The sequence below is a fragment of the Rutidosis leptorrhynchoides genome, chromosome 2, assembly GCF_046630445.1.
Source record: "Rutidosis leptorrhynchoides isolate AG116_Rl617_1_P2 chromosome 2, CSIRO_AGI_Rlap_v1, whole genome shotgun sequence".
Taxonomy (NCBI): Eukaryota; Viridiplantae; Streptophyta; class Magnoliopsida; order Asterales; family Asteraceae; genus Rutidosis; species Rutidosis leptorrhynchoides.
In genome coordinates this window covers 567,228,693-567,251,003 of record NC_092334.1, presented here as the reverse complement: position 1 = coordinate 567,251,003, position 22,311 = coordinate 567,228,693, and the positions used below count along the sequence as shown (strand labels likewise).

General features: G+C 35.1%; 1 protein-coding gene across 1 annotated transcript; it reads right to left on the bottom strand.

Moving 5' to 3' along the window:
• Positions 1-3,828: 3,828 nt before the first annotated feature.
• On the bottom strand, positions 3,829-4,380 carry LOC139889774 (secreted RxLR effector protein 161-like). The gene has a single exon (XM_071872707.1). The coding sequence runs from the start codon at positions 4,378-4,380 to the stop codon at positions 3,829-3,831; it is 552 nt and encodes a 183-aa protein (XP_071728808.1).
• Between the last annotated feature and the right edge of the window lie 17,931 nt (positions 4,381-22,311).

The following is a 22,311-nucleotide window of genomic DNA, read 5'->3' as shown; positions in this document are numbered from 1 at the left end:
TCTCGTTCAATGGAGTAATGACCAATCCAACTTAGAGAAAAAAATGTCTACACATATAACTCCTATCGGCACCAGTATCAAACAAGACAGAAGTTAATAGTTTATTAACAGTGAATGTACCTTGTAAGTAACTAGAGGGGTGTGAATAGTTACTTAGTCGATTTTTCAAAATTTTCATAACGTTTTGTTGAACTTGAACTTGATATAGCGTGATTTGAAATGTTTGTTCTCTAATAATATTAACAATGTAAATATATATAAAATTGTAATAAAAAGATAAGGGAAGAGAGAACAAACATAACGATTTATAGTGGTTCGGGAAGATGTTAACTAATCTTCCTTTATCCACTCCTCAATTCTACGAATTGAGATTTTTTTTTTTCACTATGATACTCCAAACTCGATGGAGTGTCTAGATACAACACTAATACTTCGATAAGCCGCAACATGTGAACTCTTACGTCCCTTTGAAGACTTCACAATCACCTATAGCTCTTATCACAAGATACTAATGAACTATCCTAGTGAAAACACAACTATCCTCTAGATCCCTTTAAGAAGATAGCTTACAAGTAAAACTTACAACTTTAAGCCTACAAGTACTCTTGCTTGAATCACTCCACAAGATTACAATTTAATTATAAGAATGATATCAGTAAGTATGAGAGAATATGAGTGCAAGAGGTGAGTCTTCAAATGCTTCAAGGATTGGCTTTTATAGGAAAGAGAAATTTGCCTGGAAGTCATACGGCTCACTACACGGTCGACCGTGATTCGACCCTGTACCTCTGACATCTGATTCATATGGCCATTTTTGTCCTTTGAAAATGGTCATTTTCCCTTGTTGAATAGCTGCAACTAGAGGCCAATTACTTCTGAAATTATCCTTATTACCCTTTATGTTTTGGACATAAGCTTGGAAGTTGACATGTCCTCTAATGAAGAAAGTCTTCAATCTTTAACCATTTGTCATTGATTACCAAAAGAGGTAATTGCATATTTTTGTCTCTTGACAAACCATTATCTTCCAAAAACTTCATCAACCTTTCTTAATTACTTGTCATTTAGCTTATGGGAGTATCTTGCCCTTTAGAACATTGTTACAACTTAAATGAACTAGTTTGAATATAGTTTGAACACAATGATTCTTGTTTCATCTTGACTAGACATGAACTAATTACATTCTTATACAAATAATGATACATAGAGCTAATGGGAGAGCAACTCTTTAATTGGGACTTTAATGACCATTATTAGTATGTTTAAATGATACTATGTATTGGGGTCAGGAGATATAACACTTGAGTGTTTTAGCCTAAATCAAGCTTAAAGTGTCATTAAGATGTCATTAGGTGTGATTAGTGAAAATTAACATCTTTTGGTTCAAAACTCTTTTTAGATCAAAGAGGGCAACTATTATAAGCATGTTTAAAAAGGTTTTGTAAATTATAGATGCCGGGAACTAGTCAAACTTTATTTGGTCAAGATTGGTAACAGAAAAAACTGCGGTCGGGCTGCGGTCGTCCGTGAAGTCAGCCGTGGGTTTGCAGTTTTAGAAAAGCTTGAAATAGTTGGTGCAGGACACATATGGTTGATGTCACTGTCGACCGTGGTGCAGCCGTGTAGCATTTTTCTCTAGATGATTTTTTAAGTATTGGTCTTTTGCTAGAGATAGTTTAGGCTCATGAACTCATGCCGTCCTACATATGATTTAACTACTTAGTTCTTGCGTGTCATCATCAAAACAAAGTGATTAACTTTTGAATATTATGCTTTGAATCTTAACCAACATTCTCCCCTTTTTTGATGATGACAAACATATGAGTAAGTGTTAACTATGTAGGTCGACATAAGTGTTAACATTACTTACCATACACTTTCTCCCCCTTTTGTCGAAGCAAAAAGGTTAGTTCCACATGGAACTAAGCGCGCCCCAGAGTAATGCTCCCCCTTAAATTGTACACACTTATCAGATGTTCCTGCAAATAAATAAAATGGCTCCCCCTCGAACCAATAGTAGACATAAAGAGTAACAAACATGATAAGCATAGCAAGTGCATTACAATAATTAATTCATAACAAGCGTCAATCCTAGGACAAGTGTTGTATCTACCCGCCCTTATAATTGTTCCTAACCAACATTAAGTTCTTTTAAGGATAAATCCCATTGGTGCTAAATGCATCAGAGATTGTCGAGCTTTCATTATCAGATGAGAGAATGATCACTTGATGAGCCTCCCAATAAGTAATAGAAATTGTTGACACGGGTTGAGGGATATGATAAGCGTTGATGGCATTAACAAATCGGAAAAGCCGATTAAGATGATTTGAATATGGAAGTGGACGAGTTCCTAGTTCTCGAAGGTAACCCATTCTTTGAGTAGTGAGATAAGCAATATTTATGGGTTCATGAGTGAGAAGTTACCACATGACAACGACTTCGGTTCCAGATATGTGAGTAGCGGTAGGTTCCCGACAATAGACATTGTTCCGAACGACATTAAGAATAAATTGAAGATCATGGCGGATGTCGTTATCTTGAATGCGAAGCCGTTGGTTAAGGTTTCGTTGTACTCCCAGAGTGGTGATGAGATCTAAGATGGGTTGCAACGGAAACATAGGATTAAGTGATCTTAGATCGGTTGAAGGAGTATAGAAGGAACGCCCATTCGAAGGAATTTCCGTAACGGTTCTGAATTGTTCAAGGGACCAAGTGTAAGGTGTATTAAAAAGTCGAAATGCCACTTGATCGGGGTTGGAAACCTCAAGATTAGCATAGAATTCCCTAATGAGAGTTGGATAAATGGTTTCATCAAGCTCAAGAAATGAGAAACAATTGATATGGGTAAAAAGTTGAGTTAGTTCGAGAAACTCGGTATGATGAACAACACGCTCCTCATGAAGTGTTCTAGTCTCCATTTTTTGTCTATTGTTCGTAATACGTTGATTTCTCGTGTTGGTCATTTCCTAGAAAAACAACAATTTTAGCAAAGTAATCAAGTTCATAGGTTTGAAAAACTATATGCTAAACATATGTAGATTAGTCCTTGTCTAGACCCATTTTGAAAACTATGACTTTGAAATTGAATTGTACTATTTTTCTTTTGAAAATTTAGACAAGTTTCATCATTTTTCATTATGTTTAACAGGAATAGATACTAGTCATGAGATTCACAAGTATCATAATGATTTGTTCAAACATATGTGTGTGTGCATGAGTGAGTTTAATGATTTAAAATATATATGAGTTTTTATGCAAGAAATCACCATTATGACTCATTTGATAAGAAAAATCTTTACTCATATATTTAAGTAATTCATGCAAGAAATAAGTGTTCCTATGATTTTGGAAATAATATAATCAATTTAGTAAAATTTGAAGTAAGTTTTAGGTGTTTACCTTGAATAGATTTGAAAGAGTATGGACTACTTTTTGAAGAATACTTGAAGGTAGGACAAAAGTAAAACCAGAAATTCAATGGTTAGGGTTTAAGGAAGAGATATGGTTGGTGAAAAAGTTGTTTGGGTATTAAAGGAGTTGCACAAAAGACAAAGAAATTCGTCAGACATCAGGCGGCTTTCATCACGGTCGACCGTGGTTCGACCGTGCGTGATCAAGATAAAATTTTACGAAGTATGTTCCATCATTCCTAACCCATTCCTAAGAAAGTTAAAGGTTTCCTTTTTAAGGGGCTTAGTGAATATGTCAGCTATGTTTTCAGCAGATTCTACCTTATCTATCACAATATTACCATTTTGGATGTGGTCACGAAGGAAATGGTGCCTAATGTCTATGTGTTTAGTCCTAGAGTGTAATATTTGATTTTTCTATAGGTCTATAGCACTTTTATTATCACAACATATGGGTATTTCAGATGAGATGATACCATAATCAAGGAAGGTTTGCTTCATCCATAGCACTTGTGCGCACGCTCTTCCCATAGCTACATATTCGGATTCGGTGGTGGATAATGCAACGAACGTTTGCTTCTTCGAGAACCATGAAGTTAGGCAAAGACCCACGAATGCGCATACTCCACTTGTGCTTTTTCTATCAATCCTAGATCCTCTGTGGTCGAAATCCGCAAAGCACATAATATCAACTCCGGTGAACTTTGGATACCATAACCCAAGGTGCATCATCCCTTTTAGGTATCTAAAAATTCTTTTGACGGCCTCAACGTGTGATGTCTTTGGTTTCTCTTGAAATCTTGCACATAAGCACACACTAAACATGATATCGGGCCGACTTGCCGTTAAGTATAGAAGGGATCCAATCATTCCCCTATATTTTGTACTATCGAACGGTTCTCCTTCCCCTTCTAAGGTGAGTTTTACATTTGTTGCCATCGGAGTTGCCATTGGTTTTGAGTTCTCCATTCAGAATTTTTTGATCATTTCATGAATGTATTTTTGTTGATTGATGAACGTTCCATCTTCTAGTTGCTTGATTTGTAGTCCGAGAAAGAACTTGAGTTTACCCATCATACTCATTTCAAACTCATCATGCATTAACTTAGAAAACTCATTGCTAAGAGATTCGTTAGTAGAACCAAATACAATATCATCAACATATATTTGAACTATAACTAAATCTTTTTCATGCCTTTTGATAAAGAGTGTATTATCAATTTTTCCCATTTCATACCCATTATTTATCAAGAAGGTTCTAAGTCTTTCATATCATGCTCTAGGGGCTTGTTTAAGCCCATAGAGAGCCTTTTAAAGTTTAAAAACATGATAAAGTTTTTCGAAGTCTTCAAACCCCAGAGGTTATGACACATAAACTTCTTCATTAATGACAACATTTAAAAAGGCACTTTTGACATCCATTTGATAGAGTTTGAAGTTGTTGGCACATGCATATGCAAGAAGTATTCTTATTGATTCTAGCCTAGTGACGGGAGCAAATGTTTCATCATAATCAATTCCCTCTTGTTGGCTATATCCTTGTGCAACTAGTCTAGCCTTGTTTCTAACTACGTTGCCATTTTCATCTAGTTTGTTTCTATACACCCATTTTGTACCTATGATATTGCTTTTAGTAGGTAAAGGAACCAAATCCCATAAATCGCTCGTTTAGAATTGATTTAATTCCTCTTGCATAGCTTCTACCCAACTTTCATCTAATAGGGCTTCCTTAACATTTTTGGGTTCTATTTGTGAGATAAAAGCATAGTTGGCAATTAGGTTGAATGCTTGTGATCTAGTGGTTCTAGTGTTGATGTGTCCAATGACTTGACCTATAGGATGATCCTTTATAAGTTTGAGATCGATCGAAGACGCTAAGTTATCCTTACTTGGTTTCAAATGAGATCCATCCTCATTTGTGTCATTGAACTCGATTTGAGTTGGCATTAATTCTATGGCATCTTGTTCTATCACATCATCATCCTCTAAAGGTTTAGTTTTGGGTGGTGGTGGACTTTCATCAAATGTGATATCTAGGGATTCTTCTATGACATTTGTGTATTTATTTAGAACCCTGTATGCCATACTTTCTAATGAATACCCTAAAAATACTCCTTCGTAAGCCTTAGGTTCGAACTTTGTAAGATATTCCTTTTGTTTAAGATAAAACATTTGCACCCGAATACTCTAAGATGACTTACGGTTGGTTTTCTACCATTTAAAATTTCGTAAGGTGTTTTATCCATTGATGGCCTAATTAAGACTCTATTTTGAATATAGGTGGAGGTGGCAATGGATTCACTCCAAAACTTTTGAGGTATTGATTGTTCATTTAACATAGTTCAACTCATTTCTTGAAGAGTTCGGTTTTTCCTTTCAACAACCCTATTAGATTGAGGTGTGCGAGGAGCCGAAAAATTATGAGAGATACCATTTAAATCACAAAAGACTCCAAATTGAGCATCATATCAAATTCTCTACCATGATCCGTTCTTATTGTTACTATAGTAAAACCTAGCAAATTTTGTATCTTAGTGGCAAAGATTATGAATGTTTCACATGCTTCATTTTTATGCTTTAGAAATAGTGTCCATGTATATCTTGAGAAATCATCTACTATTACTAAGGTATAAAAATTTTCTCCATAACTTTGAACGGCCGATGGCCCAAATAAATCCATGTGCAAAAGTTCTAGACATCTTTTAGTAGAGATAAAGTTCTTAGGTTTATGACTAGCATGTACTTGTTTTCCTACCTTGCATGCATCACAAAAATGACTTTCATATTTTAACTTAGGCAAGTCTCTAACTATGTCTTTTGAGGATATGTTGTGAATTAGTTTCATGTTAGCATGACCTAGTCTCCTATGCCACAAGGTAGTAGTATCATGTATAGATGTGAGACAAATATCTACATGTTTGAAATTATCCAATTTGCAAGTATAAAGACCTTTCTTCCTAGTTCCATTTATGACGCTTTTACCATCTTTTATTATGTGTGAGGAATTTTTAGTAAATGTCATGTTATATCCTTTATCACATATTCTTCCTACACTTAGCAAGTTAAAGCTTAAGTTTTTAATGTGTAACACATTATCAAGTGTAATCTTTTGATTTGTAATGTTACCTTTACCGACGATTTTTCCCTTCACATCGCCACCAAAGATTACATCACCTCCATTGTGCTCCGTATATTTTGTGAAGAATTCTTTGTTGCCCGTCATGTGTGTTGTACATCCGCTATCAATTATCCATTCCTCATTTTGTACAAAACCATTGAGACAAACATATATTTAATTAATCAATAACTTTTGTACCCAATGTTTGTTGGGTCCGGGATGATTAGCATTGAAGACTCCTACTTTAATCCACCTTTTACAATTTTAATATTGTTGCTCCTTTTAGTTTCGACCCGTTTTCTTTCAAAGTTTTGATTGATCATTCTTCTTGAATAATTTTGCACGAATGGTTTGATTTCTTTTCTACTTGTCTTAACTTGTTTGGTTGTAGAAGCCTTTGGTTTTGGTGTTTCCACTTCTTTAGATTTAACAAACACTATTGGCTTATGTTTGGACGATTTTATCTCAAGAGTATTTTTCGTATATCCTAGCCCTTGTTTGTTATTTGTTGATTTTTGAACGTTTAAAATATTTTCTAACACTTTACTACTTCCATCATATTTTGAAAACTTAATTTTATTTTCAAGTAGTTTGTTAGTTTTGTTCAAGACAAGGTTTTCATGTTTTAAGTCATCACATGTAAGACATTCTTGTGAATTAGATAATTTTTCTTTAAGTTGTAAGATTTCTAACCTAAGTGAGTTATTTTCTTCCTTTAGACTTGTGTTTTTGTTAATTACTTTACTACTTAAGACACATAACTTAGCAAAGTTATCAATATTGAACTCAAAGGAACTTGAAAGTACCTCATTTTCGGTTTGTCCGACTTGCGATCCCTTGTCGTCATCACTTGGGATGTCAATAGCCATGAGACACGTTTCTTTCCCTTCTTCTTGTGTGTCGTTTTCTTCATCATCCCATGCGTCTCCAAGAAAAGCCTTTTCATTCTTTCTCTTAGGACATTCACTTATCAAATGATTTGGATCACCGCACCCAAATCATTTTCGTACAAAATTTCTCTTCGGATCGAATGGCGTTTTCTTTTGTTCCGTTGGAGGACGAACATAGTTTCCCGGCCTTCGATAGAACTTCTTAAATGAGCGAACAATAAATGCAAGTTGTTCATCATCATTTAGGATATCATCATCGTCATCGTCCAAGTCATATTCATCATGAATCTTAGTCTTTAGAGCAATTGACTTGTTCTTTTCTTTCTTGGCCTTTTCCACCTCGTCATCCTTATCTAGAATGACCTAATGAACTTTGAGATTTCCAATCAGTTCATCTAGAGTTAAATTTTCTGCATTCTTTGATTCGTCAATTGTCGTCACCTTTGGTCTCCATCTTGATGGTAAGGCCCTTAAGAATTTTCGAACATATTGCTTATCCGTGTAGACCGTACCTAGAGCTTTCAAACTTGAACAAATATTGTTAAATCTAGTGTAGGAACTATCAATTTTTTCATAATCTTCAATAGCAAATTGTTCATATTTAGTTATAAGTAATTCTACTTTATTTTCTATAACTTGCGGGTTTCCATGATGAGTAACCATAATACTATCCCAAATTTCCTTAGCACTACCCATCATAAAAACTCTCTCATATTCTTTCCTAGGCAATGCATTAAAAATGGTCATCTTAGCTTCATAGTTTTTGCTTAATTCTACCTTATGCTCCTTAGTCCATTCTTCCTCGGGTATATATATTTTAGTTTTCTTATCATCACCAAACTTAAATGGAAGATAATCACTTTTAGTAATAATGTTCCAATAGTCTATGTCTTTGGAATGGACATACGTTTCAAATCGATGTTTTCAATAACAAAATCCTTCACTTTCAAGAAGTGGAGGCCTTTGCATGGATCATCCTTCACTGTAGTTCAAGTTCTCAAATTTTTGTTCCATGATCTTAAACTCTAAGATTTGCAAAAATTAGTTTTAATTTCGAATTAGTAATTTTTGACAAAACAATTAGAGCAACCGCTCTGATACTAAATGTAAGTAACTAGAGGGGGGTGAATAGTTACTTAGTCAATTTTTCAAAATTTTCTTAACGTTTTGTTGAACTTAAACTTGATATAGTGTGATTTGAAATGTTTGTTCTCTAATAATACTAACAATGTAAATATATATAAACTTGTAATAAAAAGATAAGGGAAGAGAGAACAAACACAACGATTTATAGTGGTTTGGGAAGATGCTAACTAATCTTTCTTAATCCACTCCTCAATTCTACGAATTGAGATTTTTCTTCACTATGATACTTCAAACTCGGTGGAGTATTCGGATACAACACTAGTACTTCGATAAGCCACAACTTGTGAACTCTTACATTCCTTTGAAGACTTCACAATCACCTATAGCTCTTACCACAAGATCCTAATGAACTATCCTAGTGAAAACACAACTATCCTCTAAATCCCTTTAAGAAGATAGCTTACAAGTAAACTTACAACTTTAAGCTTACAAGTACTCTTGCTTGAATCACTCCACAAGATTATAATTTAATTATAAGAATGATATCAGTAAGTATGAGAGAATATGAGTGCAAGAGGTGAGTCTTCAAATGCTTTAAGGCTTGGCTTTTATTGGAAAGAGAAATCTGCCTAGAAGTCATACGGCTCACTACACGGTCGACCGTGGTTCGACCGTGTACCTCTGACATCTGATTCTTATGGCCGTTTTTGTCCTTTGAAAATTTTCATTTTCCCTTGTTGAATAGCTGCAACTAGAGGCCAATTACTTCTGAAATTATCCTCATTACCCTTCATGTTTTTGACATAAGCTTGGAAGTTGACATGTCCTCTAAAGAAGAAAGTGTGACAACCCGGAAATTTCCGAGTTGATTTAAACAAAAACTTTATATGATTTCATTTAACCTCGACTAATTCTGACGATTCACGAACAATTATTTGTAAATAATTACGCATTAATTTGATATATTAATATTATTATTATTAATAATATCCTTTTTAAACAAGATATCAATAATTAATATCTTTATTATCAGTATTGTTATTATGAATAAAAAAAAATATATTGACAAATATTCTTGGAAAAGTAGTAAATCAATTTGTTTATTTTAAAAAATATATATATATATAAAAAATCCTTAAAATAAATGATTTTTTTAATAAAATAAATAAATAAATAAATTACTTTTTAATTAAAAATTATAATAGAAAACTACTTTTATTATTTTATTTTGTGCATTATCCCATGACCTAACATTTAATACTTTTGAATTTTAAAATCCCATTAAAAATTAAAATATTTCTTTTTCTTTTAATTATTTTATTCTTTTTACCTAATTTTTTCAAGTATAAATACCCCTCATTTCTCATTCAAACTCACACCAAAATTTCTCTCATTCTCTCTTTGAAGAATTACTACTAGTAAGTATTTTTTCTTACTTTTTACTTTTTACTTTTTTAATTTTTTACTTTTTACTGTTTACTTCGATTTATTATTTTTTTTACCGAAACATGTAAATAATGTTATAAATTATATGCAATTAAAATTAAAATAAATAACATGTTATAATTAGTAATATATGTTACTAAAAATTATAAAAGTATTTTTATGAATTAATATATAGGAGTTATAATTAAAATCGAATTAATGAATATATATGTATATACGCACCTAACGTGAAGGTTATAATTAAAGATAGCGTACAAAGACTACAAACATCACCGCTACTTGTGGCCTAGGGTGATCCTTGTTACCATTATGGGACGCTTGTGGATCTCGAATGCCAAGACTTAGATTCTGGTCAAGAGATCCTGGGCCGCTCGGTAACAATAGATCATTCGAGTGACTTGCATGTTAGCGACGAAGTTTGGGCGAGATTGTATAACATCTTTGTTAAGAATTATAACCCGAACATTCTTAAACTAGAAGCTTACTATAAGTGGAAGTTTTTCATAAATAGTAGGTTTCTAAAAATAGAAACTTTTGAGAAATAGGAACTTTTCTCGAAAACCGTCACTGTCAATATAGTTGCTATATTAATAAACATATTTTATGTCAAGTTAGACATTAAATAATCAAACGTTATACCTCAAGGTTGATATCCAGATCACTTACTTGCTTTACTTTCCTTCTTGCGTGGAATACTTCAACTGCTATTTAATGTGAGTTCATCTGCTCCCTTTTTCTATATTTTTGGGCTGAGAATACATGCGCAACTTTTACAACTGTTTTACACGTATCAACTATTAAACTGTGATATGTTGGGCTATGACCAGCAAGTCCCCAACCGACAAGTATAAACGATAACTTGTTACGGGGCAAACTTGAAAGTCTAGTCTAAATACAAGTACCAACTGTTAAACTGTGATATGTTGGGCTATGACCAGCAATTCCCCAACCGACAAGTATAAACGATAACTTGTTACGGGGCAAACTTGAAACTCTAGTCTAAATATCAGTACCAACTGTTAAAACTATGCTATACCCGGCTATTTCCGACTAAGTCCCTACAGTGATATTTTTAATTGCTGCGGCATTCTTAATTATTGGGGATAGGCCTATCGGGAGTAACGTCCCCGATACATTTGACGAAGTCTTTGTATTACTTAATAATGAAATTAAAACGACAAGGACATAACAACTTGTCACGGGGCAAACAACGTTTAGTCTAAATATCACGCACTGGCATAACTTTTGATCCTGCGGGAGATCAACTTTACAAACTAAATTTTGTGTTCTAACACTATTACTGAAATCATTATTTATGACAAACCTATGAACTCACTCAAACTCGTGTTGACCTTTTTAAGCATGTTTATTCACGGGTACTTAAATATTGTTTCCGCTGTATATCTACTGCTTTGATGATGATTGCTTGCTATGCTTGGAGTCTTCATTACATATCATATCAATTAAAGACATATTTATCTTCCGCTGTAAAACTCAACAAAACGTCTCATGCAGAGTCGTTCTCGTTTATACAACTGTGATTTGATATAATTAGTCACAAATACCCAAGGCCCTATTTGGGGGTGTGATAGATTGGTATCAGAGCAGGTTGTTGTAGAGAACCAGGATTGCATTTTATGTGTGCCTTATACAATTAGGTACCTTAGCAATGTAGGACTACAACTTTCCCTGACCATAGTGCCTTTAATTGTTGCCTTAAACTGTTAAATGCTATACTATACTTTAGAAACTTTACTTATCTTAGAATGTCGTGCCAACCTAAGAACTCTGCTCACTTTCCTAAGTATTATCCAATTACGCCACCGCACTTAAATGCGACACCATGATTTCTGAAATTCTTGACATTCCTATGTCATCTATCATGGTTTTGTGTATTACATATGTATTACCTGAAATATTATCCATGATTTTTGAAACTCCTATAATTGTTACTATTCATACTCAAACGTATATAACTGCCTGTTATATCACGTACCTATATGCCTTATACCTTTATGCATCGATTTGTGAACCGGAAAATGTCATTGGGTTATCACAGTATACGAATTGAAAGTCTTTAATCGAAAGATTATTAGATTACATACTTATCATTTTATAATCTCGACACGTCATACTGCCATTATTGGAGTATAGACAAATCATATCTTATCATATCTATCCCAATAGACCTTGTCTACCACTTTTCCTAAATTTCCTCCGTAAATTACGGAAATCTTTTTGCTATAAATACGTATTCAAGGAGACGAATATATCATTCAGTATTCAATACCCATTTCATATCAAACCCTATTCCAAACACATAATATGGATTTCTCACCCGATTCTTCAAATTCCTCTAGTTCCGAAGACAGCATGACGAGGACCCACCAACCGATCAATTACCGTAATTTCTTCAGAAAATGGGGATGGGTTCGCGAAATACTCACCCTATGGAGAAATGAAGAAGGTACTCCTTATCACGAGCCAAACTTACCACCAAACGTTGGAGTACTCGATCCGCTTACCGGCGAACCTATTCGTAATACTGTTTACACTCTTTTCGCAAGGATTTTCCGCCTCGAAGGTCGACTCGATGTAGCCCAAGACAGTATTCGTCCTCTACTCCCAAATTCTAATCAGATGGGATTACTAGAAGAAGTTAGAAGACTTCGAACTAAATATCAAGAATTGACAAACCTTACGGAGGAATGGGTAGAACAAATCCATAGACTCGAGCGTAAAGTAGAAACCCTGGAAGAAACGGTGCACGATTTGGAAGCTAGGCTCACACCTACTACCCAAGTTGTAATGTCCCGTTCTTATTGATTAAAAACGTTCCATATTAATTGATTTCGTTGCGAGGTTTTGACCTCTATATGAGACGTTTTTCAAAGACTGCATTCATTTTAAAACAAACCATAACCTTTATTTCATCAATAAAGGTTTAAAAAGCTTTACGTAGATTATCAAATAATGATAATCTAAAATATCCTGTTTACACACGACCATTACATAATGGTTTACAATACAAATATGTTACAACAAAATAAGTTTCTTGAATGCAGTTTTTACACAATATCATACAAGCATGGACTCCAAATCTCGTCCTTATTTAAGTATGCGACAGCGGAAGCTCTTAATAATCACCTGAGAATAAACATGCTTAAAACGTCAACAAAAATGTTGGTGAGTTATAGGTTTAACCTATATATATCAAATCGTAACAATAGACCACAAGATTTCATATTTCAATACACATCCCATACATAGAGATAAAAATCATTCATATGGTGAACACCTGGTAACCGACAATAACAAGATGCATATATAAGAATATCCCCATCATTCCGGGACACCCTTCGGATATGATATAAATTTCGAAGTACTAAAGCATCCGGTACTTTGGATGGGGTTTGTTAGGCCCAATAGATCTATCTTTAGGATTCGCGTCAATTAGGGTGTCTGTTCCCTAATTCTTAGATTACCAGACTTAATAAAAAGGGGCATATTCGATTTCGATAATTCAACCATAGAATGTAATTTCACGTACTTGTGTCTATTTTGTAAATCATTTATAAAACCTGCATGTATTCTCATCCCAAAAATATTAGATTTTAAAAGTGGGACTATAACTCACTTTCACAGATTTTTACTTCGTCGGGAAGTAAGACTTGGCCACTGGTTGATTCACGAACCTATAACAATATATACATATATATCAAAGTATGTTCAAAATATATTTATAACACTTTTAATATATTTTGATGTTTTAAGTTTATTAAGTCAGCTGTCCTCGTTAGTAACCTACAACTAGTTGTCCACAGTTAGATGTACAGAAATAAATCGATAAATATTATCTTGAATCAATCCACGACCCAGTGTATACGTATCTCAGTATTGATCACAACTCAAACTATATATATTTTGGAATCAACCTCAACCCTGTATAGCTAACTCCAACATTCACATATAGAGTGTCTATGGTTGTTCCGAAATATATATAGATGTGTCGACATGATAGGTCGAAACATTGTATACGTGTCTATAGTATCTCAAGATTACATAATATACAATACAAGTTGATTAAGTTATGGTTGGAATAGATTTGTTACCAATTTTCACGTAGCTAAAATGAGAAAAATTATCCAATCTTGTTTTACCCACATCTTCTTCATTTTAAATCCGTTTTGAGTGAATCAAATTGCTATGGTTTCATATTGAACTCTATTTTATGAATCTAAACAGAAAAGTATAGGTTTATAGTCGGAAAAATAAGTTACAAGTCGTTTTTGTAAAGGTAGTCATTTCAGTCGAAAGAACGACGTCTAGATGACCATTTTAGAAAACATACTTCCACTTTGAGTTTAACCATAATTTTTGGATATAGTTTCATGTTCATAATAAAAATCATTTTCTCAGAATAACAACTTTTAAATCAAAGTTTATCATAGTTTTTAATTAACTAACCCAAAACAGCCCGCGGTGTTACTACGACGGCGTAAATCCGGTTTTACGGTGTTTTTCGTGTTTCCAGGTTTTAAATCATTAAGTTAGCATATCATATAGATATAGAACATGTGTTTAGTTGATTTTAAAAGTCAAGTTAGAAGGATTAACTTTTGTTTGCGAACAAGTTTAGAATTAACTAAACTATGTTCTAGTGATTACAAGTTTAAACCTTCGAATAAGATAGCTTTATATGTATGAATCGAATGATGTTATGAACATCATTACTACCTTAATTTCCTTGGATAAACCTACTGGAAAAGAGAAAAATGGATCTAGCTTCAATGGATCCTTGGATGGCTCGAAGTTCTTGAAGCAGAATCATGACACGAAAACAAGTTCAAGTAAGATCATCACTTGAAATAAGATTGTTATAGTTATAGAAATTGAACCAAAGTTTGAATATGATTATTACCTTGTATTAGAATGATAACCTACTGTAAAAAACAAAGATTTCTTAAGGTTGGATGATCACCTTACAAGATTGGAAGTGAGCTAGCAAACTTGAAAGTATTCTTGATTTTATGAAACTAGAACTTTTGGAATTTATGAAGAACACTTAGAACTTGAAGATAGAACTTGAGAGAGATCAATTAGATGAAGAAAATTGAAGAATGAAAGTGTTTGTAGGTGTTTTTGGTCTTTGGTGTATGGATTAGATATAAAGGATATGTAATTTTGTTTTCATGTAAATAAGTCATGAATGATTACTCATATTTTTGTAATTTTATGAGATATTTCCTGCTAGTTGCCAAATGATGGTTCCCACATGTGTTAGGTGACTCACATGGGCTGCTAAGAGCTGATCATTGGAGTGTATATACCAATAGTACATACATCTAAAAGCTGTGTATTGTACGAGTACGAATACGGGTGCATACGAGTAGAATTGTTGATGAAACTGAACGAGGATGTAATTGTAAGCATTTTTGTTAAGTAGAAGTATTTTGATAAGTGTATTGAAGTCTTTCAAAAGTGTATAAATACATATTAAAACACTACATGTATATACATTTTAACTGAGTCGTTAAGTCATCGTTAGTCGTTACATGTAAGTGTTGTTTTGAAACCTTTAGGTTAACGATCTTGTTAAATGTTGTTAACACAATGTTTATAATATCAAATGAGATTTTAAATTATTATATTATCATGATATTATCATGTATGAATATCTCTTAATATGATATATATACATTAAATGTCTTTACAACGATAATCGTTACATATATGTCTCGTTTAAAAATCATTAAGTTAGTAGTCTTGTTTTTACATATGTAGTTCATTGTTAATATACTTTATGATATGTTTTCTTATCATAGTATCATGTTAACTATATATATATATATCCATATATATGTCATCATATAGTTTTTACAAGTTTTAACGTTCGTGAATCACCGATCAACTTGGGTGGTCAATTGTCTATATGAAACATATTTCAATTAATCAAGTCTTAACAAGTTTGATTGCTTAACATGTTGGAAACATTTAATCATGTAAATATCAATCTCAATTAATATATATAAACATGGAAAAGTTCGGGTCACTACAGTACCTACCCGTTAAATAAATTTCGTCCCGAAATTTTAAGCTGTTGAAGGTGTTGACGAATCTTATGGAAATAGATGCGGGTATTTCTTCTTCATCTGATCTTCACGCTCCCAGGTGAACTCGGGTCCTCTACGAGCATTCCATCGAACCTTAACAATTGGTATCTTGTTTTGCTTAAGTCTTTTAACCTCACGATCCATTATTTTGACGGGTTCTTCGATGAATTGAAGTTTTTCGTTGATTTGGATTTCATCTAACGGAATAGTGAGATCTTCTTTAGCAAAACATTTCTTTAAATTCGAGACGTGGAAAGTGTTATGTACAGCCGCGAGTTGTTGAGGTAACTCTAGTCGGTAAGCTACTGGTCCGACACGATCAATAATCTTGAATGGTCCAATATACCTTGGATTTAATTTCCCTCGTTTACCAAATCGAACAACGCCTTTCCAAGGTGCAACTTTAAGCATGACCATCTCTCCAATTTCAAATTCTATATCTTTTCTTTTAATGTCAGCGTAGCTCTTTTGTCGACTTTGGGCGGTTTTCAACCGTTGTTGAATTTGGATGATCTTCTCGGTAGTTTCTTGTATAATCTCCGGACCCGTAATCTGTCTATCCCCCACTTCACTCCAACAAATCGGAGACCTGCACTTTCTACCATAAAGTGCTTCAAACGGTGCCATCTCAATGCTTGAATGGTAGCTGTTATTGTAGGAAAATTCTGCTAATGGTAGATGTCGATCCCAACTGTTTCCGAAATCAATAACACATGCTCGTAGCATGTCTTCAAGCGTTTGTATCGTCCTTTCGCTCTGCCCATCAGTTTGTGGATGATAGGCAGTACTCATGTCTAGACGAGTTCCTAATGCTTGCTGTAATGTCTGCCAGAATCTTGAAATAAATCTGCCATCCCTATCAGAGATAATAGAGATTGGTATTCCATGTCTGGAGACGACTTCCTTCAAATACAGTCGTGCTAACTTCTCCATCTTGTCATCTTCTCTTATTGGTAGGAAGTGTGCTGATTTGGTGATACGATCAACTATTACCCAAATAGTATCAAAACCACTTGCAGTCCTTGGCAATTTAGTGATGAAATCCATGGTAATGTTTTTCCATTTCCATTCCGGGATTTCGGGTTGTTGAAGTAGACCTGATGGTTTCTGATGCTCAGCTTTGACCTTAGAACACGTCAAACATTCTCCTACGTATTTAGCAACATCGGCTTTCATACCCGGCCACCAAAAATGTTTCTTGAGATCCTTGTACATCTTCCCCGTTCCAGGATGTATTGAGTATCTGGTTTTATGAGCTTCTCTAAGTACCATTTCTCTCATATCTCCAAATTTTGGTACCCAAATCCTTTCAGCCCTATACCGGGTTCCGTCTTCCCGAATATTAAGATGCTTCTCCGATCCTTTGGGTATTTCATCCTTTAAATTTCCCTCTTTTAAAACTCCTTGTTGCGCCTCCTTTATTTGAGTAGTAATGTTATTATGAATCATTATATTCATAGATTTTACTCGAATGGGTTCTCTGTCCTTCCTGCTCAAGGCATCGGCTACCACATTTGCCTTCCCCGGGTGGTAACGAATCTCAAAGTCGTAATCATTCAATAATTCAATCCACCTACGCTGCCTCATATTCAGTTGTTTCTGATTAAATATGTGTTGAAGACTTTTGTGGTCAGTATATATAATACTTTTGACCCCATATAAGTAGTGCCTCCAAGTCTTTAATGCAAAAAACAACCGCGCCTAATTCCAAATCATGCGTCGTATAATTTTGTTCGTGAATCTTCAATTGTCTAGACGCATAAGCAATCACCTTCGTTCGTTGCATTAATACACAACCGAGACCTTGCTTTGATGCGTCACAATAAATCACAAAATCATCATTCCCTTCAGGCAATGACAATATAGGTGCCGTAGTTAGCTTTTTCTTCAATAACTGAAACGCTTTCTCTTGTTCATCATTCCATTCAAATTTCTTCCCTTTATGCGTTAATGCAGTCAAGGGTTTTGCTATTCTGGAAAAGTCTTGGATGAACCTTCTGTAGTAACCAGCTAGTCCTAAAAAACTGGCGTATGTGTTTCGGAGTTTTCGGGGTTTCCCACTTTTCAACAGTTTCTATCTTTGCCGAATCCACCTTAATACCTTCTTTGTTCACTATGTGACCGAGGAATTGAACTTCTTCCAACCAAAATGCACACTTTGAAAACTTAGCGTACAATTCTTCCTTCCTCAATACTTCTAACACCTTTCTCAAATGTTCACCGTGTTCTTGGTCATTCTTTAAGTAAATAAGTATGTCATCAATGAAAACAATGACAAACTTGTCAAGGTATGGTCCACACACTCGGTTCATAAGGTCCATGAACACAGCTGGTGCATTAGTTAAACCAAACGGCATGACCATAAACTCGTAATGACCGTAACGTGTTCTGAAAGCAGTCTTTGGAATATCATCTTCTTTCACCCGCATTTGATGATACCCGGAACGTAAGTCAATCTTTGAATAAATAGACGAGCCTTGTAGTTGATCAAATAAGTCGTCGATTCTCGGTAGTGGGTAGCGGTTCTTGATGGTAAGTTTGTTCAACTCTCGGTAGTCGATACACAACCTGAATGTACCATCTTTCTTCTTGACAAACAAAACAGGAGCTCCCCACGGTGATGTGCTTGGTCGAATGAAACCACGCTCTAAAAGTTCTTGTAATTGGCTTTGCAGTTGTTTCATCTCGCTGGGTGCGAGTCTGTAAGGAGCACGAGCTATTGGTGCAACTCCTGGTACAAGATCTATTTGAAATTCAACGGATCGATGTGGGGGTAATCCCGGTAATTCTTTCGGAAATACATCGGGAAATTCTTTTGCAATGGGAACATCATTGATGCTCTTTTCTTCAGTTTGTACTTTCTCGACGTGTGCTAGAACAGCATAGCAACCTTTTCTTATTAGTTTTTGTGCCTTCAAATTACTAATAAGATGTAGCTTCGTGTTGCCCTTTTCTCCGTACACCATTAAGGGTTTTCCTTTTTCTCGTATAATGCGAATTGCATTTTTGTAACAAACGATCTCCGCTTTCACTTCTTTCAACCAGTCCATACCGATTATCACATCAAAACTCCCTAACTCTACTGGTATCAAATCAATCTTAAATGTTTCGCTAACCAGTTTAATTTCTCGATTCCGACATATATTATCTGCTGAAATTAATTTACCATTTGCTAATTCGAGTAAAAATTTACTATCCAAAGGCGTCAATGGACAACTTAATTTAGCACAAAAATCTCTACTCATATAGCTTCTATCCGCACCCGAATCAAATAAAACGTAAGCAGATTTATTGTCAATAAGAAACGTACCCGTAACAAGCTCCGGGTCTTCCTGTGCCTCTACCGCATTAATATTGAAAACTCTTCCACGGCCTTGTCCATTCGTGTTCTCCTGGTTCGGGCAATTTCTAATAATGTGGCCTGGTTTTCCACATTTATAACAAACTACATTGGCATAACTTGCTCCGACACTACTTGCTCCGCCATTACTCGTTCCGACACCATTTGTTCCTTTCGTTCTATTAACCCCTGGTCCGTAGACCTCACATTTCGCCGCGCTATGGCCATTTCTTTTACACTTGTTGCAAAATTTGGTGCAGAACCCCGAGTGATTCTTTTCACACCTTTGGCATAGCTGCTTCTGATTTTTGTTGTTGTTGCGGTTATTATTGTTGTTGGGATGATTGTTGTAGTTGCTGTTGTTGTTGTTGTTGTTTTTGTTGGGCCGTTTGTTGTAGTTGCGATTGATGTTGCGATTGTTGGGATAATTGTTGCGATTATTGTTGTAATTGCTGTTGTTGTTGTATTGGTGATTCTTATCACCGTTTTCCTCCCACTTTCTTTTGACTTGCTTCACATTGGCCTCTTCAGCAGTCTGTTCTTTAATTCTTTCTTCAATCTGGTTCACTAGTTTGTGAGCCATTCTACATGCCTGTTGTATGGAGGCGGGCTCGTGTGAACTTATATCTTCTTGGATTCTTTCCGGTAATCCTTTCACAAACGCGTCGATCTTCTCTTCCTCATCTTCGAATGCTCCCGGACACAATAGGCACAATTCTGTGAATCGTCTTTCGTACGTGGTAATATCAAATCCTTGGGTTCGTAACCCTCTAAGTTCTGTCTTGAGCTTATTGACCTCGGTTCTGGGACGGTACTTCTCGTTCATCAAGTGCTTGAATGCTGACCACGGTAGTGCGTACGCATCATCTTGTCCCACTTGCTCTAGATAGGTATTCCACCATGTTAACGCAGAACCTGTGAAGGTATGCGTAGCGTACTTCACTTTGTCCTCTTCAGTACACTTACTTATGGCAAACACCGATTCAACCTTCTCGGTCCACCGTTTCAATCCGATCGGTCCTTCGGTTCCATCAAATTCCAAAGGTTTGCAGGCAGTGAATTCTTTGTAGGTGCATCCTACACGATTTCCTGTACTGCCAGATCCAAGGTTATTGTTGGTATGTAGCGCAGCCTGTACTGCGGCTATGTTTGAAGCTAGAAAAGTACGGAATTCCTCTTCATTCATATTCACGGTGTGTCGAGTAGTCGGTGCCATTTCCTTCAAAATAGTCAAATGGAACAAGTTAATCATACAGAATATTAAGAGTAGTTAATAGTATTTCGTAGCATAATATGAACTCATTTATAAAAGCTTTTTCTTCATATTAGCGTTTTATAAGTTTAAATTCGGGTAGTACCTACCCGTTAAGTTCATACTAGTAGCTAATATACAATTCAACTACTACAATTCTATATGAAAAATTGATTATAATAATATTTCGCGTTCAAACTTTTATACAATATTTTACAAACTTACAATACCGCTTATTTTACATAAAGCATGAAATATAGCACACAATAACTTTGATACAAGATAGTTGTGAAGACAATTCTAGCTAGTACACAAGTCGTTCAACAAAGACAATAAAGACACGTAATTCATACGTCCAGAAACAAGTCATGCATTCTGGTTTTACTAGGACTACTTCCCATCCTTGGTCTTGTGCAACATAACCGTTATGGCCGTTGATAAGACAGCGTGTTGTAACGTCATCAAAGGGACGAGGGTTACGTAATGTCCAACAGTCCCGTAATAATCTAAAAACCTCATTTCTTACCCCAATTACCGACTCCGTCACTTGTGGAAACATTTTGTTTAATAGTTGTAGCCCGATGTTCTTGTTCTCACTTTGGTGAGAAGCGAACATTACTAATCCGTAAGCATAACATGCTTCTTTATGTTGCATGTTAGCCGCTTTTTCTAAATCACGAAGTCCAATATTCGGATATATTGAGTCAAAATAATTTCTTAACCCGTTGTGTAAAATAGCATTTGGGTTCCCCGCAATATATGCGTCAAAGTAAACACATCGTAACTTATGGGTTTCCCAATGTGATATCCCCCATCTTTCAAACGAAAGTCTCTTATAAACCAAGACATTCTTGGAACGTTCTTCGAATGTCTTACAAACTGATCTCACCTTAAATAGTTGTGCCGAAGAATTCTGGCCGACTCTAGACAAGATTTCATCAATCATGTCTCCGGGTAGGTCTCTTAAAATATTGGGTTGTCTATCCATTTTGTGTTTTTAAACTGTAAAATAGACAAGAGTTAGATTCATAAAAAAATACTTATTAATACAAGCAATTTTTACATATATCATAAAGCATAAGAACACTATATTACATATATTACACCACACGAATACAACTATCTTATTCCGACTCGCTCGTTTCTTCTTCTTCGGTTTTGGTTCGTTTTGCCAAGTTTCTAGGGATATATGATGTTCCCCTAATACGAGCCATCGTTGTCCACATTGGTTTAGAAAAACCTGGTGGTTTAGAGGTTCCCGGGTCATTGTTACAACTTAAGGACTTCGGGGGTTGACGATACATATAAAGTTCATCAGGGTTGGAATTAGATTTCTCTATTTTTATGCCCTTTCCCTTATTATTTTCTTTTGCCTTTTTAAATTCAGTTGGGGTAATTTCTATAACATCATCGGAATTCTCGTCGGAATCCAATTCATCGGAGAATTGGTAATCCTCCCAATATTTTGCTTCCTTGGCGGAAACACCATTGACCATAATTAACTTTGGTCGGTTGGTTGAGGATTTTCTTTTACTTAACCGTTTTATTATTTCTCCCACCGGTTCTATTTCTTTATCCGGTTCCGATTCTTCTTCCGGTTCCGATTCTTCTTCCGGTTCCGACTCTTCTTCCGGTTCCTCTTCGGGAACTTGTGA

Excerpts from the sequence above, each read along its gene's own strand:
- LOC139889774 (XM_071872707.1), bottom strand. The coding sequence starts at position 4,380 with ATGGAGAACTCAAAACCAATGGCAACTCCGATGGCAACAAATGTAAAA.